Below are 22,973 nucleotides of genomic sequence, written 5' to 3'. Positions count from 1 at the left end.
GGTGGTGGTTATGCCGCGAATTGCGGGAGGGGTCGTGGGGGGGGGTTCTTTTTGCAGCGAATCGCGGGAGGGGGGGTCGCGGGGGTGTTTTTGCTGCGAATCGCGGTAGGGGGGGTCGCGGGGGAGCGGGTGTTTTTGCCGCGAATCGCGGGAGGGGGGGGGGGGGGCGCGGGGGGGGGGGGGGGGTTTGCCGCAAATCGCGGGAGGAGGACGCTCACCTGGTGGCTGTGGAGTAGCAGTGCTGGGCAACATGGGAAGGCAGTGGGTGTCTGGCACTGTCTGTGGGCTCACTGGGCTGGTTCTCTGTCACATACCTCCCAACATGACCCTCTCCAGGAGGGACACAATGCTCTGTTTCTAGACTTCACCTTAATGTATGATTGCCATCACCTGTTTTAAACAGGTTAATTTCTCAGAAAGGTGTTCAGCACAGATGAAGGCAATCACACATTAAGAGGAAAGTCCAGGAACAGAGCGTTATAGACACAGACACCCACTTTGAGTGACAGATGTAGCCAAATATATAGGAGATTTAACGTATGTCACGCAGAACTGAGCATAATGCAACAAATTATTGACCGCCTTGTGGGATTCTATAATTTACACTCAATACCAAGTTATTTAAAGCTGAAGTTTTCTTTTTTTCCAATTAGTTGAACATAGTATATCCTTTAGATTTACACATCCTTAAGTAACCGTGACCCGTTCACAAGGTGTCCAGTTTAATTAGGTCATCTTCTCATAATGCATTACGGGTCTATGTACAGTACTAACCAATCAGCTTGTAACAGCCATGCTGTATTTGAAAATTGACCATTAGGAGCTGATCTCTTTCCACTTTATTGTCTCTCCAAGGCTTAGTACATAGACCCCCCAACTACCAAATGCTGCTTACTTCACAGCTAGATTTTGATCTTCATAGGTTTGGATAGACAAGGTACAACATACTAATATAAACATTAATGTACACAGCGGAAAAATTCACCTTGTTTATACTACATCTGGACTGCCCCAGTCACAGTGATCTAGTATTGTACAATTCGATTAAGTTTATAATTCCAGTGTAGCTGTGGGATACTGTAAATGTTATATGAATTAATTCAGAGGACAGGTGGCAACCGCACAATCTTTATGAAAACTATGTTTATTAGACATAAATCCCCAGATAGCATGCAGGGTGATCTGATTTTTTTAAAATCACTATCCATTAGGCTTACAAGCAGAATTTGCCAGATCTATGCATGGAGCATTTTAGTTGTATTTGTAAGTCCACTTGACTTCTAGATTATATACTGTAGAAAAGATCAATTCAAGAAAGTGATTTCAATAAAGGATAGTCTCTACATGTGTATTGCGGTTTGCTCTGCCCTCCTGCTTGATTTCCTAGGGATCCGAACTGCATTTTTACATTGTGTAAACCCCAAATGGCCATAATGTTATTACACCCTGAGGAAGGACATTACTGTCAGAAACGCGTTGGTGTTTAGGGACGCCGGAGCCAGGGAGGACCAATATCCACTTTGGCCATCTGAGTAGCAATTTCAATTCATGCTCATCCCGGGTGAGAAGGATTGGAGTGTTGTATGTTGTTTCTACCTGGTAAAAGCTCCAGTTTTTTATCGTTATTAACTTTTTATCCTGCTTTGGATTTTATAATTGTTTTTGGAATATATTTTTGGAAGGAAATCGCTATGCCTGGCATCCTGTTTGGGGAGAATCTACATCCAAAAGAACCTGTTCCGTGAATATAGGGACCATTATTCAGGTCAGTTGAATATCAGTTTGAACATGTGTCTTGGTATTTGAAGATCTGTCCAATTTGAAAGAAACCCTTATATGAACATAGGGACCATTTCCCAGGCCAGTAATGCCATTAACCAGTTTCCTGTGTGATATATTGCCATTGAATGGGAGGTTACCGAATAAAAGAAAACGCTACGTGCACATAGGGACCAAAGCTCAGGTCAGTGTGGTCCAGTAGGAATCCATGTGAGCTCCTAAAGAAAATCTGTGAAGACCCAGGAGAAAGATTCACAAACGGACATTCATCTATTAGAATAGATCAGCGCCTGGTTCCTGTCCGGTTTTGTATATTACACTGTGTGTGGTCAATTTTTTTTTATAAATTAAGGAGGCTTTGCTTTAGCGCCTGGATTTTCTCTATATTCAAACTATGGATGACCTGCTTCTTGCTTGTTGTTAGTATCCGGTCACTAGAATAAGTTGACAGTGTCTGGGGCAACAGACAGAAGGTTGACGTGGAATAAGGTTGACTTGAAATAAGGTTGACATGCGCATCATTTAAAAAAAAAATGACTTGTTCATACTTTACAATCCCAGTGGGCATAGCGTTAGATTATAATAGTGTGCCAAGCTATACGGGGTACAATAAGATGGTGTCCTTGTCGACAGACACCAAAAAATCGTGAACAACTCATGTCAACCGTATTCCATGTTGATCCTTTGACTGTGTCGCCCTTTCGACCAGGACACCCTGATGCAGGTCTAACCTTTTTCACAAATAGGGAAACAAAAAAGACTGCGCAGTGTACTACAGAAAACACCCACAAAGACTGATAGCAATTGAATATAATAGGGGCAAATCTCTGCGCATACCTTCACCGCTAATGTATAGATAAATAAATCAATATATACACACTTGTATTCAAAACAAATCAATGTTTATTAAAAAGATCGCAATAAAAGGGTATATCCCTAAGTGAGGAGTAGAGTTAAACGATAATTTTATAAAAAGATAACCTAATATAATAAGTATAAAAGACAAGACAAACAAACATGAACCACTAAAAAAAATTGAAAAAAGGACCATATTGGGTCCGGAAGAAATATAATAGGGACTGAGTGAGGCAAAAGAATGGTATTAGGTTATCTTTTATAAAATTATTGTTTAACTCTACTCATCACTTAGGGATATACCCTTTTATTGCGATCTTTTTAATAAACATTGATTTGTTTTGAATACAAGTGTATATATTGATTTATTTATACATTAGCGGTGAAGGTATGCGCAGAGACTTGCCCCTTGTATATTCAATTGCTACCTTTTTCACATGTCTACCTTCTGTGGATGACCTAGTGACTGTCAAAATAAACACTGCAGGCCATTCATACCAAAACCTTTGCTGACAAAAGCTTCTGCTCTATGCAAGACAAACCCCATGTGTAATAAAGACAACCCACAGAAGAGCGTCCATTTTGCTTTTCTTATTATACTTTTATTTCGTGTCATAGCTTTTCAGAACATTTTCTAAGCAAGTCTCTAATGACATGTTCTGTACTCTGGGTATAATGAGGTCATTCTTATATAATACTTAAACCTTAATTTCTATTATTTTTATTAATATAAATGTATTAAAATGTCCAATAAGCAAGCTGAACATGCTTTTTCTAAATGTGTTGTACATTATTCTGAGGGGCACCTCCCTTGTATATCAAATGTGGCAATATCAATAAAGGAATGGATAATACTGTGCAATGACCCTGTGTGGGTGTACACATTGCCCCTTTTACTGTCCAAGGTATAAAAGGAGTAAAGCTGGCCATACATCTACAGATGTATTGTCAGATCTGGCTGGTTGGAACAAAAACCTGGTAATGGATGAGATCAAATGCTGGAAAATTGCCAAATTGTAATTCAGCTATTACCAGGTTTTTGTTCCAACCAAGAACAAATCTGTAGATGTATGGCCAGCTTTACACATAAAAAAATATATATTGGGATGTATTTCTTCTATAAATTTATAAGATTACATGCAATTAACATTTCAGATGCCAACTGGTTAACTAAAAATTGGCATAAAATGCACCTTACTAGACAGCAGAACATTTTAGCTTTATTCTGTGTCAAAATAATGGTGTTTATTCCTGTTCACAGTTTGTACCTTTTGTTTCGCAAACATAACACCTTCAAGAAAGTACCAATGTTAAAATCATCCTATCAACCAGGATCTAACAATTTAAGTGACATCTTATTTAATCTATTAGTTACATTTTAACACTGGCTACATAATGGTATAGCAGCCAATCGGTAGAATCTATAAGTTGACTTTCAATTGTATTTTTAAAAAAGGAAACTTTTAATGCCAGGCTTATTTTAGTACCAGTTCACTTTTCAGCAGAAAAACAGAAGCTGTTTAGTGTCTACTACGCACAGCGTCACTATTTCCTATAGAGGAGTATTTCCATTCGTTTTTACAAGAGCAAGCTGACCTACAATTATCACTGGAAGTCACCAAGAACTCAATGATGGACAAAATGCATACCTAGCCGCAGGCCTCCGGGAGTGAGAGCGCTCTTATCTCCAGGACATGTGTTTTTGTTGGCAGTTATAGACACAAGTTCTAGCACTCTCTCTGCTCGTGCTCCATCCATACCCTTGGGTCTCAAATCTACTAAAACCAGGTGATTATCCGTTCCCCCTGAAAAGAAGAAAAGGTGGCAGGTAAGATGACATCATGGAGCATTTAAACATTTGAAATAGTGGAGTCTAAAGGTGTGTACATGTGTACACACACACGGGGGCGATATTGGCTGAAATCGCTGGCAATATGGTCGCTAAGCAACCATATTGCCAGTGATTTGGAGATAAACCGCCAGCTGCGCGCTCCCGTGTGCACTTCCTAATGGTAGCAGGATCGTACTCCTGCGACAAGCGGCTTCCTCCGGCCCTGAGCAGGAGGTCAGCAGAGATCAGCGGCAGAAGGATTCCCTTGTGCTGCTGCTCCCTCCCCACCGCCCCTGACAGTAGCAGTGTCTCCTTTTCATCGCTGATGAAAAGGAGACAATGAGCAATAGGATTGCTGGCAATATATTGGCAGCAATCATATTGCACCTGTGTACACACCATAAAGGTGCCAATACACAGTACAATTGCTTGGTGCGAGGAGATGCGTGCTCCCGTCACACATCTCATCGCACAGCTGAAAACTTCCTGAACATACTTTTTGTACTAGGTCTCATCTCATTGCACTGCAAAACCGATGCGATCTAGTATAAATTGTACAATAATTGTCCCGTGTATGGGCACCTTAAGGGCTGAATTCAGTTAGCCACAGTTAATAACCACAGCCTAATTGACCTGCTTGGGCTATTAAATTATATCCCACAGGCTACAGTTCACCCACATTTCTGTTCCAGCATGAGGACTATCAAAACTATCCAGTTCATTTATAGCTCTGGAACTTAACCTGGATTCTATCGGTTAATACGCATAAGATGGAAATTTATAATGTGGAGACTAATTCAAAAGCCCCGGGTGTAAATGCTCAAGGCTATCACTCTTTTCCCTGTGCGGTAAATTGCCTCTGCTAATTGAATTCAGCCCTTTTGGACAGTCCTTTAAATATTACTTTTATCGAAACTTAATAACATTTTTAGAGAGTAGTAGAAAAAAAAAAATCAATTATATTGGTTTAGTATTCCCACTAGTTACATAACAGGACTGAACATCGTTCAAGGTAACGAAAGTAAAAAGAAAATAAAATCACAAGAGGTTGAGTGTTTACAGCTGAAGGATGCTTCGCATAAAAGCAGCACAGCACATGGTTATAGATTATTAGACCTGCAAGTATGTGGTACAAGTACATTTAGGATCTTATACTAGTTCACAGGCAGCGCTGCGTGTGGTTTTAACACCCAGGTGCCTTAGCTTCCTACGGGAACCGGGCGGGCAGCTGACATCTGGTGATGTCATCTGCCTGCCCCCCGGCAGCCGCGTCACTGCGTAATTTCCATGAGAACGCCCAGTGTTTTCATGGAAAATCACAAAAAAACACTGGGCGCTCCCATGGGCGTGCCCCCCTCACCACCCCATGCCCGCACTGGTGGGTTTGAATGGGATGGCGAACTAGCATTTTGCTGTGCCCTTTTGCACCCAGCATATGCACATGTGCATGCGCACAATGAAAACATCGGTCCCCCGTGCCAACGCACAGGGTACTGAGCAAATCAGAATAACCGCTTTAGTTCATAAGTGGCCTGTTTCTCAATCCTGTAACCCTTTCCTACAGCCTTTTGCCTAGAAAAATCCACAAACTAATGCTGGTGAATATTTAGCAACTGTAAATGGTGAATATAAATGTAGCCGCGCTCATCTATCCCTCGCCAATCGTCACATGCGACTTTGGTGTCGATCCCATCGCCATGTGCGTAAGTGTAATTCGCTCCTGCAGATCATAGCGGCAATATCACAGTGTAACTATTCTGAACAGTGAGCCCTGTCGATCATGGATAGAGGAGCATAGCTTCATCTGTATCACTGATTTCTCTGCAGCATTTCTTTTTCCTCACATTCAAAAAGACTCCCCATAAAACACAATCTATGGACCGCATTATTCCGATTTAAAAGCCGTATGAGATGAGAAAAAGCAGTGAAAAGTGTGAGCTCACGGCTTCATCCATGCGCTTCCCGTTCTTCAGCCAGGACCCTTAGCGTCAGCTGAGAAGTCCAACTGGCTAGTGTTGACATCACCCAACCCTAGACAGCTACAGGGAGGTGAGTTTTAGGTATTGCCTAAATTGGGCTGTGGAAGTTGTGAAAACACTTGCCTTTTACAAGCTGTCAGCCTCCCTGTTAACACAACAGGTCAGGATACTTGCCCTTCGTGTCCCCAACTCCAATTGATTTGATCTCAACCCATCTTGTATTTGTTATGGGTTCCACAGACACTTTAATGCTTAAAAGCAAAGCTCCATTCATTATTTCTGGCCTAACCCCTGGCATTTCTCTATCATGATCTGGGTTATCCCACCTGTATGCACATGCACGGCTTAGTACAGCCACACATTACTATACCAGTTACAGAGAAGTCTTTTACATTTGTGAGAGAAGGCTGCAGAGAAAAATCGCATGGCTTCTCCAAAACAGAAGAAATTTTCCGCAAGAGCTGCCCTGGCGGGGTGAAATTGGTCAACACCGGCGACTGCGGTGGGAGATCGATCCAAAAAATTTTTGGACGAAAGACCCCATAATAATACACTCATGACATAATAATTCATGATTACATTACCTGATACTAGCGTGTATCCCTTCTCGAGCAGGGCGGCTGCCATAGACTTGGCATTTTTAAGGACCTGTAGGGCATATTCATGGAACATTGAAGTACTGGCCTGTGGATTTAGAAAAAAAAAACTTTTTCAGTGCATCTTCTTATTTCACATTATAATAATAATAATAATAAAATGGAAATATTGACATAATACTTTATCCCAATAGGACTCACTGTTTTTCAGACACTATTTCCCTTGAATTCCCCGGCAGCTTCCCTGACACATGATTGATCTTATATGTGTAATCTATCATTCGATCTGTAACTCCCAGCATACTGGACATTAGTAGCATCTTCAGATCATGTGTGCAGCACATAAGATCATAGGATCCACCTCATGTTCTAGAGTGGAGGCCTCTAGAAATGTGCAGGGCAGAGAATGCCATAGATATGGGGAGCAACAAATCTAACGGTGGATACGACTACTGATTCTTACTAGTTAGAATGAAGATCTAGACAAAGATGGTCATTCAGACAAATTTATTCAAATGACTGTCCATTTTCCAGCTTTTGTGAGCAAATGGTTGATTGTAATTTGTTCCCAGACATTACCAGAGTTTGCTTCCAACCAGTCAGATTGGAAAGATAATCTTATAGTGTTTATCCAGCTGTGGAGCTTGACCCTTAATAAATTCAGGGAGATTCTAGGTACTGGCAATAGTCCTTTATCTACAGATCACGGTGATCAAACTGGGCTATAAGGAATCAGAAGATGCTTCAGGTACCTTGGTCACTGGTTATTTAGGGCTATGAAAGTCAATAGGCGAATCCTGAAAATGTTTTGCCATCTAACAGGCATCCAGTGAAGAGAGTAGAGAGTGGGTGTTATGTGGCTGAAATGGAGCTGGTTGGTTAATAGCCTGGCAGCTGCATTTTGTACCATCTGCAATTATTCTGCTGAGAGACTCAGCTAGAGGGCCTTCTGAGGAAATTACAGGCTTTATTCTGCTACTGTATGTTCCTCAAATGAAGGAACAAGGATTTGATTGTGGCCAATATATGATATTTTAAAGTTAAACCACCATCCAGGACAACACCAAGATTCTGCACATGATCAGGGTTTTGTAATTCTGAACCGACAAGCGTAACTCCAGTTGGTTGGCTATGCTTTAGCCTTGTCCTTTGATTGTAAGGTCCTATCCTAAGGATCTGGGTCTTATCAGCATGCAGTTGCATCTACTCCTTAAGCTCAGCTAGACAGATTGAAGGACATGTACAGTTCTATGCATAGCAATGGTAGACATGGCCAGGATGTCTGATTATACCACCCAGTGGTAGTATGTACACTGCAAAAAAAAGGGGATATAGTATTGATCCTGTGGAACACCACATGGCAGCGGCATAAGTTAGGAGCAATATATTCCATATGAAACACTCCAAGACCTGCTATCCCTATCACATTTTTCAGGCACTCCGTTGGTCCATGGTGTCAAATGCTGCTGACAGATCCAGAAGAATTAAGACTGAACAGGCCAGTGCTGTTTAAGTTCTTTATCTTCTCTTGAACTCTGATTGAAATGAATCATAAATATTACCGGTTGTACAACATATATTACATTAGTGATTGCCAGGGAAGAATCAGAAGCTCTCTTCAAAATACAGAATACTATGAAACAAGAGTGCTCATGGGGGATCCCCCCCATTACATAGATTATTATAATTTGGTGTTTATGCCTGGTGGAGTGGTTTCTGCGGGGTCAGGGTCCTCCCATGTCTCCATGCCTATATATATGTCAGTTGGGTGTAATGATTGGTCAACATCATGTTCTATATATATGGAAACCAGCATGCTGTTGCTTATAGATCTTTATGTTTATCTCCATGTCATTTTATTGTTACTGATTGTATTTTCTCTTACACTTGAGTGAAAAAGTGCAAATGTAGTAGGCTCTGCCTCCTTGGACCGTGACCGGTGTGCATTTAACCGAAGGACCCCAACAATCCTGCTGTTTAGGAAATTCTCCGACTTTACTGTATATATAAATGTCTATAAAATTGTGGAATACTGGTCCTGTCTCCTCAATGGCCATTCTCTGAAAGCCAGGGAGTGTACCACAACGGCTTCCACCGCTACAGTAAAGGAGATCGGGCAGACTTCAGAAGGACCAGGCACTGGGCCAAGTTTGGGGATGGAGGGAGCAGCCTGATACCGGGGGGGGGGGGATGAGTGGTGCTGTGGAGGTTACTTTGATAAATATAAACCATGAAAACAAATGCAGTGTTTTGCTACATCAGTCATTAGTGCAAATAAGCTAGTTGGGGCAGCATGCTCACGCATACAAACGTGGTCAAGTGTTCAGTTAATGCTGATTCACCGGGATTTTCATCGACAGCAGAATAAAGAGACTGCTTTAAAAAGAAAAAAAAACATCTAGTGATCAGCAATTACTTCTGAATAATGAGGAGTCAGAAAGGCCAGGATGGTCCAAAACATTTTGGAACAGTGGTATGCAGGAGTGCATATCTGAATGCTCAGCACATTGAACCTTTAAGTGGATGAAATGCCACAGCAGCAGGCCACACTGGGTTACATTCCTGCCAATTAAGAACAGGAAACCAACGCTACATGGGCACCAGCTCAGATGCGCTGAAAGTGAGAAAAGTGTAGCTTGGTCTTGGCAAATCTTTATTTCTTTAGTGGCATGCAAATGACCGTTCAATATTGTCATAAACATGAATCCCTGGATCCATGACTTGTGTCAACAGTTCAGGCTGGTGGTGGTGGTAATTGTGTTGGAATGTTTCCCTGGCATATACTAGGTCCCTTAATACAAATAGGGTATTGTTGCTGAAAATGTGGATCCCTATCGCTGCAGGAGACCTCGTTTATAATACCCACATCCAGCAGGATTAATAGACTATGATAAATAGCTGGTTTTCTTAACATGTATAGATCAGTGTACTGAACCTTTTGGCAAGAAATATAATGTGCATATACACACACACACACACACACACACACACACACACACACACACCTCTTACACATATACATTATTTAGACAAATATATATATACATACATATATATATATATATATATATATACACATATATATATATACATACATATATATATATATATATATATACACATACACACACACACACACATATATATATATATATATAATCTGTTCAAACTACGTGTATAACCAACATTCCATCCATTTGTGCTTGTAGAGCCTCTTATCCTAACACCATGGGCAGTAATAGAACTCTGGTGCGTGCATCCTATGACAATACAACTTTGAAAGGCAAGTTCTTCAATACAACTTATTCTACAACTAAATCTACCACTATGGCTTCATGACAGGCATGTCCAAACTATGGCCCTCCAGCTGTTGTGAAACTACAAGTACCATCATGCCTTGCCTAAGTTTTGCTATTAGGGAATGCTAAAACTATGGCAAGGCATGCTGGGATGTGTAGTTTCGCAACAGCTGAAGGGCCACAGTTTGGACATGCCTGCTTTATGAGCTTGCTTGCAAGTGTTGTACAAATTTTTCACCCTGAGTGTATAATTTACAGTCCTTGTGTATGAATAGCATATTCTCAATATCTACTGTATGTGCTCTCATACATCTAGCCTCATAAGCGGGAGATTCCTGGCGTGAGTGAGCCAACAGGTCCTGTGAAGCTCTGCTAGCATTGGGCTGAGACAAGGACGCACCAGGAGACTACACTGATTCATTTGATATTGACACTTGTATATCCAAGTGTGACCGAGTCTCGATATAAAGCACAACAAATCTTAGCATGGAAAAAGCCACAGCTGCTGCACTGCAGCACTTTGTATGCAGATTCAGAGACTCAGGGGCATATTTCTTAAGCTTGGTGAAGTGATCAAGTGTCTGGTTTTTATCACCGGCCAATCCGCTCCTGACTGTGAAGTTACAGGCTTGGTTTGAAAAATGACAGGTAGGAAAAGATTGGCCATTGATAAAAACCAGACTCAAGGCCAGATTCTCTAAGCTTCAAAAGTGATAAAATGAAGAGTGATAAACAGCCAGCCAATCAGCTCCTACCTGCCATGGCACAGACTGTGTTTTAAAAAATGTCAGACAGGAGCTGATTGGCTGGCTGTTTATCACTCTCCATTTTATCAGTTTTGAAGCTTAGAGAATCTGGCCCACAATCACTTAACTGAGCTTAATAAAACTGCCCCTGTGTCCCAAAGAGATATATACAAATATGTCCTCATATTTTTTGCTGCATTTAACAGTATATCGTTGCAATGTATAACGTAGCACATATACTTCTATAGCCCACGGACCCACTAAGTCCGCCGGTTACACCAGAAATACTGTAGTGATGGGTAATGAGAGCATAGCTTCCAGCTACCAATGCTAATTACCTCCTACCCTATATATGTACGGGTAGTGGAAGCATTGCTAGCCACACAGGCTGTGTGGTGTCCTGTTCTCTGAGTAGTTACTATATGGTATGGTGCGACTAATAGCCTGCGACACAAACCTATTGCATGCAAAGACACAAAAGGACACATTTGTAAGTGTTGAAAATTAATCAGCAGAGTCTCCTGGTGCGTCCTAGTTACATTGCGCTGTGACTAAGATGCATGTTTGGCATAGAAGATGACAGACTTTAACCATAGTCTTACTGGAGCCTCAAGAGGAACGGTTTGGGCATGACTACAGCAAAGTGCAGTGGTGGAAGTCAATGGTTATTTCATGCTGGCATGAATCTGTATTTAAAAAGGAATGGCTTCATACCTTGGAACCAAACTTATAAAAAGCTAGAAGTATCCAACACTCCAACTGAAGAGACAAAATGGCTCAAGAGTTACACGATTTTATGGGATATGGGGTGGTCTACTAAAGTTTTCTAATAAATTTGCCATAATAAATCAGATTTTCTTTTAAAATGACTGGATTAAGAACATTTCTGGTTTGGTAGCTTTTAATAAAAGCAGTCCCCAAGAAAAAAATCACAATGGTGGTTTTCCTGCTGCTATAGCACCCTCGTTATTTGAAAGCATGAATATTAGGACTGCTCCAATACATGTTAGATAAAGCAGTTTGTACTGACAGACCCTTTGTGGGTCACATCACTAGGGACAGCATCATTTTCTCAGTTTAAACATAAAATAATCTAGCAAATCCTGTCACGCTTTGGACCAGTTGGATGAGAGAGAGCAGTGAATGTTGGTGAGCAGCAGGAGAGCGTCAATCAGGCTGAACAACAAACATTCAGACTCTTAGGCCTTACCTGTTTTAATGCAACTGCCACAGCTGCGATTGCGTGATTGTGTGGTCCTCCCTGGATGGAGGGGAAAACGGAAAAATTGATTTTATCTTCTAGGTTGTAAGGAATTTCTCTTCCAGTTTTCTTATCCACAGATCTTGTGCCTTTTCGGTAAAATATAAGCCCTGACCTGATTGAGGGCACAAAAAAAGAAAAATAAATTAAAAAGACCAAACCAGACATTCAAAAAAAAAGGGGAAACTTTATATAAAAAGTACTAGTCATGAGAAGAAACAAAGTAAAAATACAAAATGTGCAGTTCTGTATGCCCCCTACACCTAAGAAACAAGGTCGCTTATTAGTACCTGCTGCATGTTAAAGACATAATTTGGCTTTCTAGTCAGGTCGCATACAATGTTAGGCTCACTCACTCAGCATGCTGGGCGGTAGTAAAGCTATAAAATTGCACTACATAAATCAATGTCACGCATTTTCTGAAATCGATCATTGTAAGTGCAGCTTGAGCATAAAGGGGAGTTTGCACTTAATATTAAATCCCTTTCTCCTGGACTGTAGAGACAGAGAAGGTCTCACACTAGGGACAGAGAACGGGGCTCCACAGAACCCTCCTCTTACATTTTACAAGCTCAACAAGACATTACAAAGGATCAGATCTCTAAAGCATTATGTATTCCAGTGTGAGCTGGTCTTCACCACCAGCCACCATCATTGAAAGCACTATCAATGCTTTGCAAATGCGTATATGCTGCATTAGCTCTTTAACACTATTTTCCTGTGTTTTCCTGGGTAGATGACTAAGGACAGATGGGGGATAGATTAAACTGTACACTCACCGGTACAGTAGTAATATGAATTTTGTCATGTAACTGTTATTCCTCTGAAAAGTAGTAGGATGTATATATTTACATGAGCTTCTAGCCGTTCTGTACAAGAATATCAGCTTGCCCACTTTATTTTAATCTATTTATTTCTCTGGTTTCCTCAATGCAAATACATGTCTGGATTTATCGGGATACATCTGGCACTACCTCTCATGTTCCTATTGTAGGGCAGCATGGTAGTGTATGCCAGATCCTGCCTTGCATTGAGGTCACCCTTCATTACATTGTGTCTCCTTGACCTGTCCCTCCCCCATCAAAAAACAGGGCGATAATAGCCCCTACACCTAATTACTCACACTCATCTACCCCAAGAACTTGTAAGAGTACGTGAAGGAGAAAATCTTATATCTAGTATAGATTATATTACCAACACTTATATTTGTTATACATATTTCATGTACAGGTCATTCTTGTATTTGAACAATTTGCTTATCGACTATTTTAAAATCAAGAGAAGTGGAATGAAGTTGGTATGATTGCCATTGTGGAGGAGTAAACTGGCACTTTCTTGTCCGTGCCTTAGTATAGTATAGGTTTTGTGAAGGCAAGGCGATACTGAGATCATGTGATCATTAGCAGCCAAATGCCCTGACAGTTGGCAGCTTGCTGAGGTCACAAGGAGGGAATGTCTCAGAGAAAGTGGATAAGGATGAGGCATCAGGATGACAGTCAATAGGTCGAACACTATTGGTCGACAGCCAGAAGGTTGACACATGAAAAATGTTGTCATGGTGAAAGGTTACAAGTGAAATGCTGACTTGAGTTTTGCAGGATTTTTGGTGTCTATGTCAACATGGACACAGTATTGCCATGCTTTGGCACAGTGACTCGATGCACTCGGCACACTATTATATTCTCCCTGTATGCCCATTAAAATGGTAGTTCATGGAAGTATGAACAAGTGGTTTAAAAAAAAAAAAACATGAAAATCTCATGCATGTGTGGTTCACACATGCATGAGTTTTTCATGTTTTTTTGCCTGTCAACCAATAGTTGTCGACCTATTGACTGCATACCAGTTGGGAGAGAGAGAACCAACCAAACATGCAAGATGGAAGCAAATGCAGCAGCCATTTACAGACTGTGTTTGAAAAGCATCAGTCATACCCACGTGACACTTCTGACTGCTCTAACCCATGTCCATATCGGAATATTGAACATAGGTTAGAGCTGGGGCTTTGGCTATACTAACCCCTTTCACACTGCCACCAGGACGTCACCGCTAACCCAGTGCACTTGGAGATGGTCATCAAGTACTACTGAACCAGCCAATTGGCAGCCGTTTAGACATGAGCCTTTAACAATGCAGCTGAACTGGACCTGGGATGCATGACCAGTGTTGACCCTTTCACCCAGGCCATGTCCACTTACTCTGCCAAAAACACAGGTCCTCGGGTCTATATGAAAGGGGTGTTAAGAGATTATCTGCTGTTATCTCTTCCAAAGTTTGATACATCTCTGCATGAGTATCTCTCTGAAGCCTGCTAACTATTCAAAGTGAATAACCAAGCAACTATCTATTTCTAATGTACAATCAATGTAACATAAGTTTAGCTTATGCACGCAGGGCCACTTTTTGAATTATTGGAAGCTAAACAATGTTCCTCTCGTACACAGCTACACAGCCTGTAAACAGTGACAAGTCTGTGTACTAATCTCTATGGGTTTTTATTGCCATAATGTAGAGGGGGAGATAAAAAAAAATAAAATAAAAAAAAAGGTTTTCAGAGTGGCAGCTTTCATCTTGCAGCTCTGAGGAGCAGGGAAAGGGTGAATGAAGCCCAGCGTGAGGACAGAGGAGCCCTGCTGCTCAGTTTCACACAGTTTCACACAGTTTCCTACTTCACGCTCCACTCCATGGTGTGAAGCCGACGGAAGCAAAAGGCGCAAAAAATAAAAACGCCAAAGATCAGGAAAAAACAGTGGAGGTGAGGGCAATAGCATTGGTGTGCTGAGACCTGTTTGTTAATTGCCGGGATTGGAAGGTGAGGAGACCGGTACAAAGAATGCTGGTAGAGTTCTCACCACTTTATAAGGATAACAATAGAAACTACAGTGCAGCATACACAGTTCACAGCAAGACACTGCTATGCTTTATTATTAGAACCTACTGTACAGCCAGAATAAACCAGCAGATCGGGTGAATCTATACTTATATATAGTAAAAAAAAGGTCTGAGCAGAGTACAGGGATTTGTATAAGGCAACAAATGCCATGGACTGTGTACGGTGTGTTATTGGTACAAATTTTACCAAATAGTTAAAAGTTCCAAAACACCTCCAGCAGAATGTTTTCCCCAGGCAAGCTAGAGTCAGCAGAACTGATACAAGAGGTTGGCGGACCTCTATTGTTAACATCTATTATTAAGTCATCATAGTCACAAAAAGCACAACAGAAATACAGATAGAGCCAGACTCATTGGGAGTCCCTAGCGCGCTGTGTTTTAGTGCTCTACTTTTGTAGTGTGCTCAGACGCACCGAGGTGCATTAATGCACGCCATACAATATCCATGCAATACATGTCTCCACCGCTGGGTGGATAATGCTCCACCATGTCAGCGACGGATATACAGATGGAACCAAGTCAAAGTCATTCGCCTAGAATGGAACGTGCTTGCGTGAGCCGCTCGTGCGTCTCATTCCCGTGAACATTACTATGGCTCCAACTGTACAGTACCCTAGGCAAATTATAACTGCGATGCTCAATACTGTGAACAAGAACCCAGAATGAGTCGCTCGAGCGTCTCATTCTCCACAAACAGCGCTATGGCACCATCTGAAGGGGAGCACTCTTTACATAGACTCGAGCACCGGACACCAGGAGAGGTAGACTAGTGGATAAGTGTACGGCTCTCTGTTCTGGAGACCTGGGTTCAATTCATAGGGGAGAGTTTAAACAGTTGACAGCATACTGTTTAACGTACAGTGCCACTGTACACTTTACTCATGTTGTCTCTATAGCGCCTTCCCCCAGCCAGAACGACTGAATGCTGTATCAGCCCTTCCTTTGCATTCAAGCCAACCTCCTTCTCTGTGAAAAGTCTCTAGGGAAGGGAGATGGGCTGAATACGGTGAACATACTGGAAATCCAGACGTGTGTGTGTGTGTGTGTGTGTGTGTGTGTGTGTGTGTGTGTGTGTGTGTGTGTTGAATACGGTGAACATACTGGAAATCCAGACGTGTGTGTGTGTGTGTGTGTGTGTGTGTGTGTGTGTGTGTGTGTGTGTGTGTGTGTGTGTGTGTGTGTGTCACTCGCGCGTCTCATTCTTAGCGAATGGCGCTATGGCTCCATCTGAATGGGAGTACTAGAAGAACCAGGCATTTAAAAAAGATAATCATCACTACTGTATCTGGAAAATCTAAAAATGGATATGTATATCAACATTGAGAGCCAAAAGAATTAGCAAGCATCAACTAGTACCTTCTGTACCTTAATAATGCTATCAGTGGGGGGGGGATTAGATGTATATGCTAAAGCTTGCATAATGCATCTTGTTCTGGTTGCACTGCAGAATGTAAACTATGTACTTTAATAAAGAATATAGGCCGGTATTCAACTGGCCCTGAAGAAACAGAAGCTAATGATGGCTTATTGGGTCTGATTCAATAACACCCGGCGACATAATTACCCGCGATCAATGATCGTGTGCAACTGAATACCGGCGATACAGTGTTCAGCTGTTACTAAGAAGGAAAATGCCCAAGGGTCCTCAACGGAATAAAAAAAAAAAAAAAAAACACTAGCGACACTGTATTTAAAAGGACATTAGCATATTGTAGCAGTACTGGGATTATAAAAATAATACAAATTAGACTTTAGAAACCAAAATACATCTACCTGGCTCCCCGCAGGGTCTTGTGAGTTGTGGTGGTGACTACATCAGCATGATCAAAGGGAGATGGGATAACACCTGCTGCTACTAGACCACTGATATGAGCCATATCTGCCAGGAGGTAGGCCTTCACATCATCACACACCTGCAGGAGAAGACAGGAGAAGGCGACATCAAACGTTTGGACTATCCACTTATCTGAGAATTTTGCTAACGGTCAAAACAATGTTACAAGACTTTGTAAAGGAGTAAAACCACCCTTTAAAAAAAAACACAAAACTGGCAAAGTTAAAAGATACAAAATGTGACTTCAGCCACTCCTGTAAAAAAAAAAAAACATATGCCCATCGTATGCCATCGCATACCACTAATTAAGGTATGCGATGGGAACAGATTTTCGGGTCCTAAGACCCCCACTGTACAATTTTAATATTGCGTCCAGTGGCAAACGCAGGATTTTCAGAAGGGGGTTTCCAGAGGGGCGGAAAGTGAGATGGACACTTAGGTGACCCAGTATATGCCGAGTCAGTTAAAGTATTATAGATAGACCAAATGTATATAAATAATAATAATAATGAAAAAAAATATATTTTTATATATATATATATATATATATATATATATATATATATATATATATATATATATATATATATATATATATATATATATATATATATATATATATATATATATACACATACACACATACATACATACATACATACACACACATACAGGGGCGTCAACAGCAGTGTAGACCCCTGGGCATAGCAATGTATTGGGGCACCTACCGATCCTCCAGCGGTAGGGGTGGGGGAAGCTTTGATGTCCCCCGGGTTGTAGGGGGTAATATATCAACCGCTCAGCATGTAGGGCCTGGGTCAGTAATTTCCACTAATTACCCCTTTACTGAACAGATGGTGGGAGAAGGAGGCATTGGGCTGAATGAAGGGGCCCTGATACATAACTTCCAGGGTGGTAGAGGATGTTTAATATGCAGAGGAGGGGTTTATAGTGGAGTGGGCTTATTATTCATAATTTTCTGGTGGGAGGACAGCTTGCTTGACTGCAGATATCTCCAGTTCCCAGAAATAGATTTCTTAGATTTTAATGGAATTAAAAACTAGAGGATCCCACCTACCAAATGGTACTGGGGTCTAGGGCAGGGGTTCCCAGTCTTTTTTGATTCACGGCACCCTAGAGAATCAGAATATTTTTCACGGCACCCCTAGGTCCCAAAAAAATTAAGTAGATTGGGTTTATATGCGATTCTTAGCGGCAGTTATGTGGTAAAGGGCAGGATTTGCTTCTGTTTGTACACATTGTATGATTGGCAGCCACCAGCACTGGTTTTGCTCATAAATAATTAACCATTAATAATTTGAGTTGGTCACAGAGAAGAGCTTTTTTCCAATCGCACAGGTGAAGATGGTTCTATGTGTTGCAAACCCCTTTATTAAATATACACTCAGATAGTAGTGGGGTGTGCTGCCACTGAGACAGGAATTGGACATATATTTAAAGGAAAGAAAAGACTGTCTTGTGTGTGGCGCACTCGGAGAGGAAGATAAATTGATTACACGTAAAAATTAACTTTTAATGTTTTAATTATTAAAATGGCGACATATAAAACACAACATACATGGGTGAAAATTGGGGGTAAGAATAAAAAAAGGAAAAAACTAGAGGTTTTTCCTGCTTAGTGGACCCCTTAATCCCTTAATTCCTGTGATTGATCGGAGTGTGGCACATTAAATACCTGTGTTATTATTAAATAAGACTCTCTATGGAGTAGGTATGTAGTGCACTGATTACTCCTGAAAAATATATATTCTAGGGATCCCCTTGTAACAAGATCTCATATGCTTTATTATTCTGCGTCTCACCAAAAATCTCCTGGTGTGTATCCTGAGTATTTGAGCGCTAGGTGAGTATTGCCCCTGTGGGTTTCTGGGCTGATAATGAATATTGTCACGGTGGGTATATTTGGCGATATGCCCCTATAGGCGTAACACACCGAGTGATTCCTATAGATAGGTCTAGGAGATAGGTCCTGGACCACCAACCCGCGGCACCCCTGCATGTGTCCCGAGGCACCCCAGGGAGCCGCGGCACACAGTTTGGGAACCACTGGTCTAGGGGATCAAAGTTCAGGAGGCAGAGCAATCTGCCAATAAGAATATATAACTACATACCAGGTGTGTGGTGCTGGAGCAGTAACCAGCTGCTGGAAGGCTGATATCTCTGGTTCTAGGAACAGTAGAGACAAGGTACTAGTGTCTCTCAAAGCGGGAGTGTCCCAGCTTTTGAAATATACCCTCAGTAAAATTCTAAGCCAGACAGAACCTGAAATATCTGACTGGGAAGAGCAATTAACAGACTTGGATGGGGACCACTGTTTTGAAGTCAGATATCTCCGGTTCCCAAGGGCCGATTTCTAAAATTCTTGTACCCATCGAAAGAGGGGACCCTCAGCTTTAAGCCTAGGGCCCTTAGACTCCTTGGGGGGTTTCTGGGTACTCAGAAACCCCCCTGCGTGCGCTACTGGGTCGCATCACAGGCCATTACAATGGCCTGTGATGCTATTTTTAATTGTACAGGCACCCTGATGGGTGATTACTATATTAAATGCACCCCCATTGTTAACGCCAACCCCACTATCAACGCCAACCCGAAGCGTGGCGAGCGCCGCGAGGGGTGGCGGTACGCATCCTCCGACCTTTTCATACCCCCACTATCCACGTCGGCGCAGAGTTGATCTTATATAGTGTGGCGAGCACAGCGAGCCACCGAGCCCGAAGCGTGGTGAGCAGAACGAGCCCCGCGTGGAATACATGTGAAGTAATCCGCGTCCGCTCGCCATGCTTCGGGCTCGGTGGCTCGCTGCACTATATGAAATCAAATGCTTCGGGTTGGCGTTCATAGTGGGGGTGCATTTAACATAGTAATCACCCATCAGGGTGCCAGTACAATTAAAAATCGGGTCTGATCGCTCGCATGCTCGAAACGATGGCATAAGATGAAAATCGTGGGCGCCGTGCTAGGAAACAAGTACCAAAAAAATTATTATTATCTTCTAAGGATGGATGCCAGGTTGGTTGTCTGATGGAAATTTATTTGGCTGCATTATATCCTGATTATGGTCCAGATTGGATCAAAATGTCACGTTACATCACGTTACATTTGGTAAAGTTAGCAATTTTACCAAAATGGTGAGTGCCCTTTTCCTCATACACATACATACATACATACATATAATTATGTGGGTTGATGGTTTGCACAATGCTCACATCCTTAAATATCCATGCCAGTCAGCAATGAATATAGATAATAGGTAAATCCAAGTACAGTAATTATGGAAACTTATTTAATCTTCGCAAACATCCAGTATAAAGGCATAAGTTCAATGGCAATTAAATGCAGCAAACACCTCTTCATGCATAGTGATACTATATGGCTCATGGGTATGTCCTTCCGATAGACATCTATATCTATATCAGAGGTGTGGCAGTAAATAGTTTGTAATAATCATCTGTTACTCTATATAGAATTACTGCTCGTGTATCTTTCAGCAGCTTTATTTCCGTTTTCCCTTGTTACCATGGCGATGGGTCACTTTTTGCTTTGATCTCTGTAAGCATGTTGATGACATCATTCACTACCTCCGGCCGGGGATGAAGCATCTGATTCTGCAGCAGTCTGACCGGGGTGATGGCATTTAAGATAAGCCTGTTTTATATCTTTTTATCATGAGGATAGTGCTAATAAAGAACTGAAACATTGATTTACAAAGACACTGTATTGTCATTTCATTTTGGGAGCCGAGTGCTGAACCTCTGCTTTATATTACTGCTGGGGCACTGTCTTTATTGTGCATATGGGTGGGAGTGCCGGGTTTATTTGTATTGTGTATATATAGATCATTTACTTTATATACTTCTTTTAAAGGCAAAAGATCAATAAATAAAAATAATAAGGGTGGGTTACAAGGATTAGGAACTTCCAGCTTGCTGCAGTTATATTTAATAATGTATTAAATCTAACAAAAAGATTTAAATAAAAAGGGAAAGTTTTTTTTAGACCATAATTAGCGAATGGGCAAATTAACTGTGCCAAAAACATTTCTGCAAAAGGGATCAATGTATTCCTTAGGACAGGAGGCAATCATGATGTACTGAAAGCCAATAGGTCTTCCTGCAAAATCAGATGTGTACTGTTTCTTGTCCTAATATTCTAGAGCCCTCTATGATAACATTCTTATTCAATGTGACCTCCTGCCAGTATGCTTGCCATACACAGCGACTCTGTGGCCGATACAGCTTTCCACACTACCTTGCTGTCAACTTGGCAAATTTGATCATCCTCAACAAATCTAAATGCAATACCTCAGTAGTTTCCAAACTTATTCCTCAAAGCACCCTAGCAGTTCAGCTTTTAAAGCTATCCATGACTAAAGCACAGTTAAATAAAGTTTAGAGGTACTAGTTAAGGTCACCTGTGAAAAAGCATGTAAATGCTTAAAACCTGGACAATGGGGGTGTCTTTAAGGACAGAGTTTGGGAAGGTTTGTGATAAGACATATGGAAGCTGGCAGCACCGTGATCACAGCATATTTGGCTGGCCTGCACTATACAGCATCCGATGGGGGCCGGGGCCGGTCGCACGTAGGAGATCTCCGTCCTCCATCCTCGGAGCTCCCATCCCCCGGCAAAGGGGAGCTCAGCTCAGCGTGGCATGGATGGGGAGGATGCAGGGGGAGACGGAGACCAGAGAGTCCCTGGTGCCGGGAGAGATGGAGACGCCCCCCCCCCCCCCGATGCGGAGACGGCCGGCGTGGGGGGAGCATCGGCTGCTGGTTGGCCTGCAGGGCTGGGCTGCTGCGGGTCAGTCTGGAGGTCCCACTGGCACTCCAGAGAGTGTGCCCTGCGCCCAGCAGCGGTGGAGCAGCGGCGGCTGGAGAGACAGCAGCAGGGTGAGGAAGTCCCGGAGGCCATGGAGTCCAGCCTGGCCCGGAAGTGATGGAGTATCTGTGGGTCACACTGAATGTCCCGCCGGTGGCGCTGATGGGATGGGGGCAGCGGCTCAGCCTGGGGATCCCAGGGATGTCATTGCCTGTCCTAGAGGCAATGTGGCAGCAGAGGTGGAACAGCCTGTGGATCCTGGCAGCCAGGACCTGCATCACACCGGCACGACCCAGGGGCCAGTAGGATCAGATCACCCCCCCCAGGCGGGCCACACAGCGGCAGTGGCACCCCCCAGGCATCATTGACTCTCCCCCAGCTTCATTGACTCTCCACCCCCACCCCACGCTGGCCTTCCCTACAGGAATATGGCGTCGCAAATGGCTGCCTAGGAACACTGTGCACTCAGCCTTATGTAACCCTGTGTCTCCCGTGTAATAACTGTACTGTCTCTGCTATAATCTGTGCTGTTCTTGCTCATACCGTTACCTACCTGGCTGCTGCAACGACGAGTGGCACCACTTATGGCTGCCTAGGCGCTGTGCAGCTCGGCGGGTATGTGTTCCCCGTATGTAATGTCTTAACAAATGGATGTAATGCCCCATCCCTGCTCGATGCTGCACTGTAATTAACAAAAAAATTCCTAGTGTGCGCAACCAATAAAGTTGATTTCTGATTAGGGAGACCAAGGACCAAACTAACATTTGCCTTGTAAGCGATTGCCCCTTTAAAAGAAAATGCCCCAGTTCACCCGGCATCCTGCACGGCCAACGGACCTCGGGCAGTGTTACTTCCTGCCCCTAGAGTTCAGTCCGCTTTTGTGAAAAGAACAATCAGGCCTAACCCTAACAGAGGCTTCCCAAACAAGGTGGTGTTTAATCAACTGAAAATCTTGTGGGTACTATATTGCAAAAGCTGTGATGAAACAAATTACTATTTCCGAAGGGCCAGATGTATTAAGCTTCAAAAAGTCATAAAGTGGAAAGAGATAAACTGACAGCTA

At 42.4% G+C, this 22,973-nt stretch overlaps 1 protein-coding gene across 1 annotated transcript in view; it reads right to left on the bottom strand.

The window, feature by feature from the left end:
* Positions 1-22,973, bottom strand: part of SHMT2 (serine hydroxymethyltransferase 2) — a 55,299-nt gene that overhangs the window by 5,435 nt on the left and 26,891 nt on the right. Inside the window, exons 7-10 of the mRNA XM_083169352.1 lie at positions 17,012-17,151; positions 12,296-12,461; positions 7,029-7,128; positions 4,284-4,439 (exon numbers count right to left, since the gene is read on the bottom strand). Coding sequence (XP_083025478.1) covers positions 4,284-4,439; positions 7,029-7,128; positions 12,296-12,461; positions 17,012-17,151 — 562 coding nt within the window. The remainder of the gene's footprint in view (positions 1-4,283; positions 4,440-7,028; positions 7,129-12,295; positions 12,462-17,011; positions 17,152-22,973) is intronic.

This window comes from Crinia signifera, chromosome 2 (genome assembly GCF_055691185.1).
Source record: "Crinia signifera chromosome 2, ASM5569118v1, whole genome shotgun sequence".
NCBI lineage: Eukaryota > Metazoa > Chordata > Amphibia > Anura > Myobatrachidae > Crinia > Crinia signifera.
This window is presented reverse-complemented; position numbering and strand designations above follow the sequence as displayed.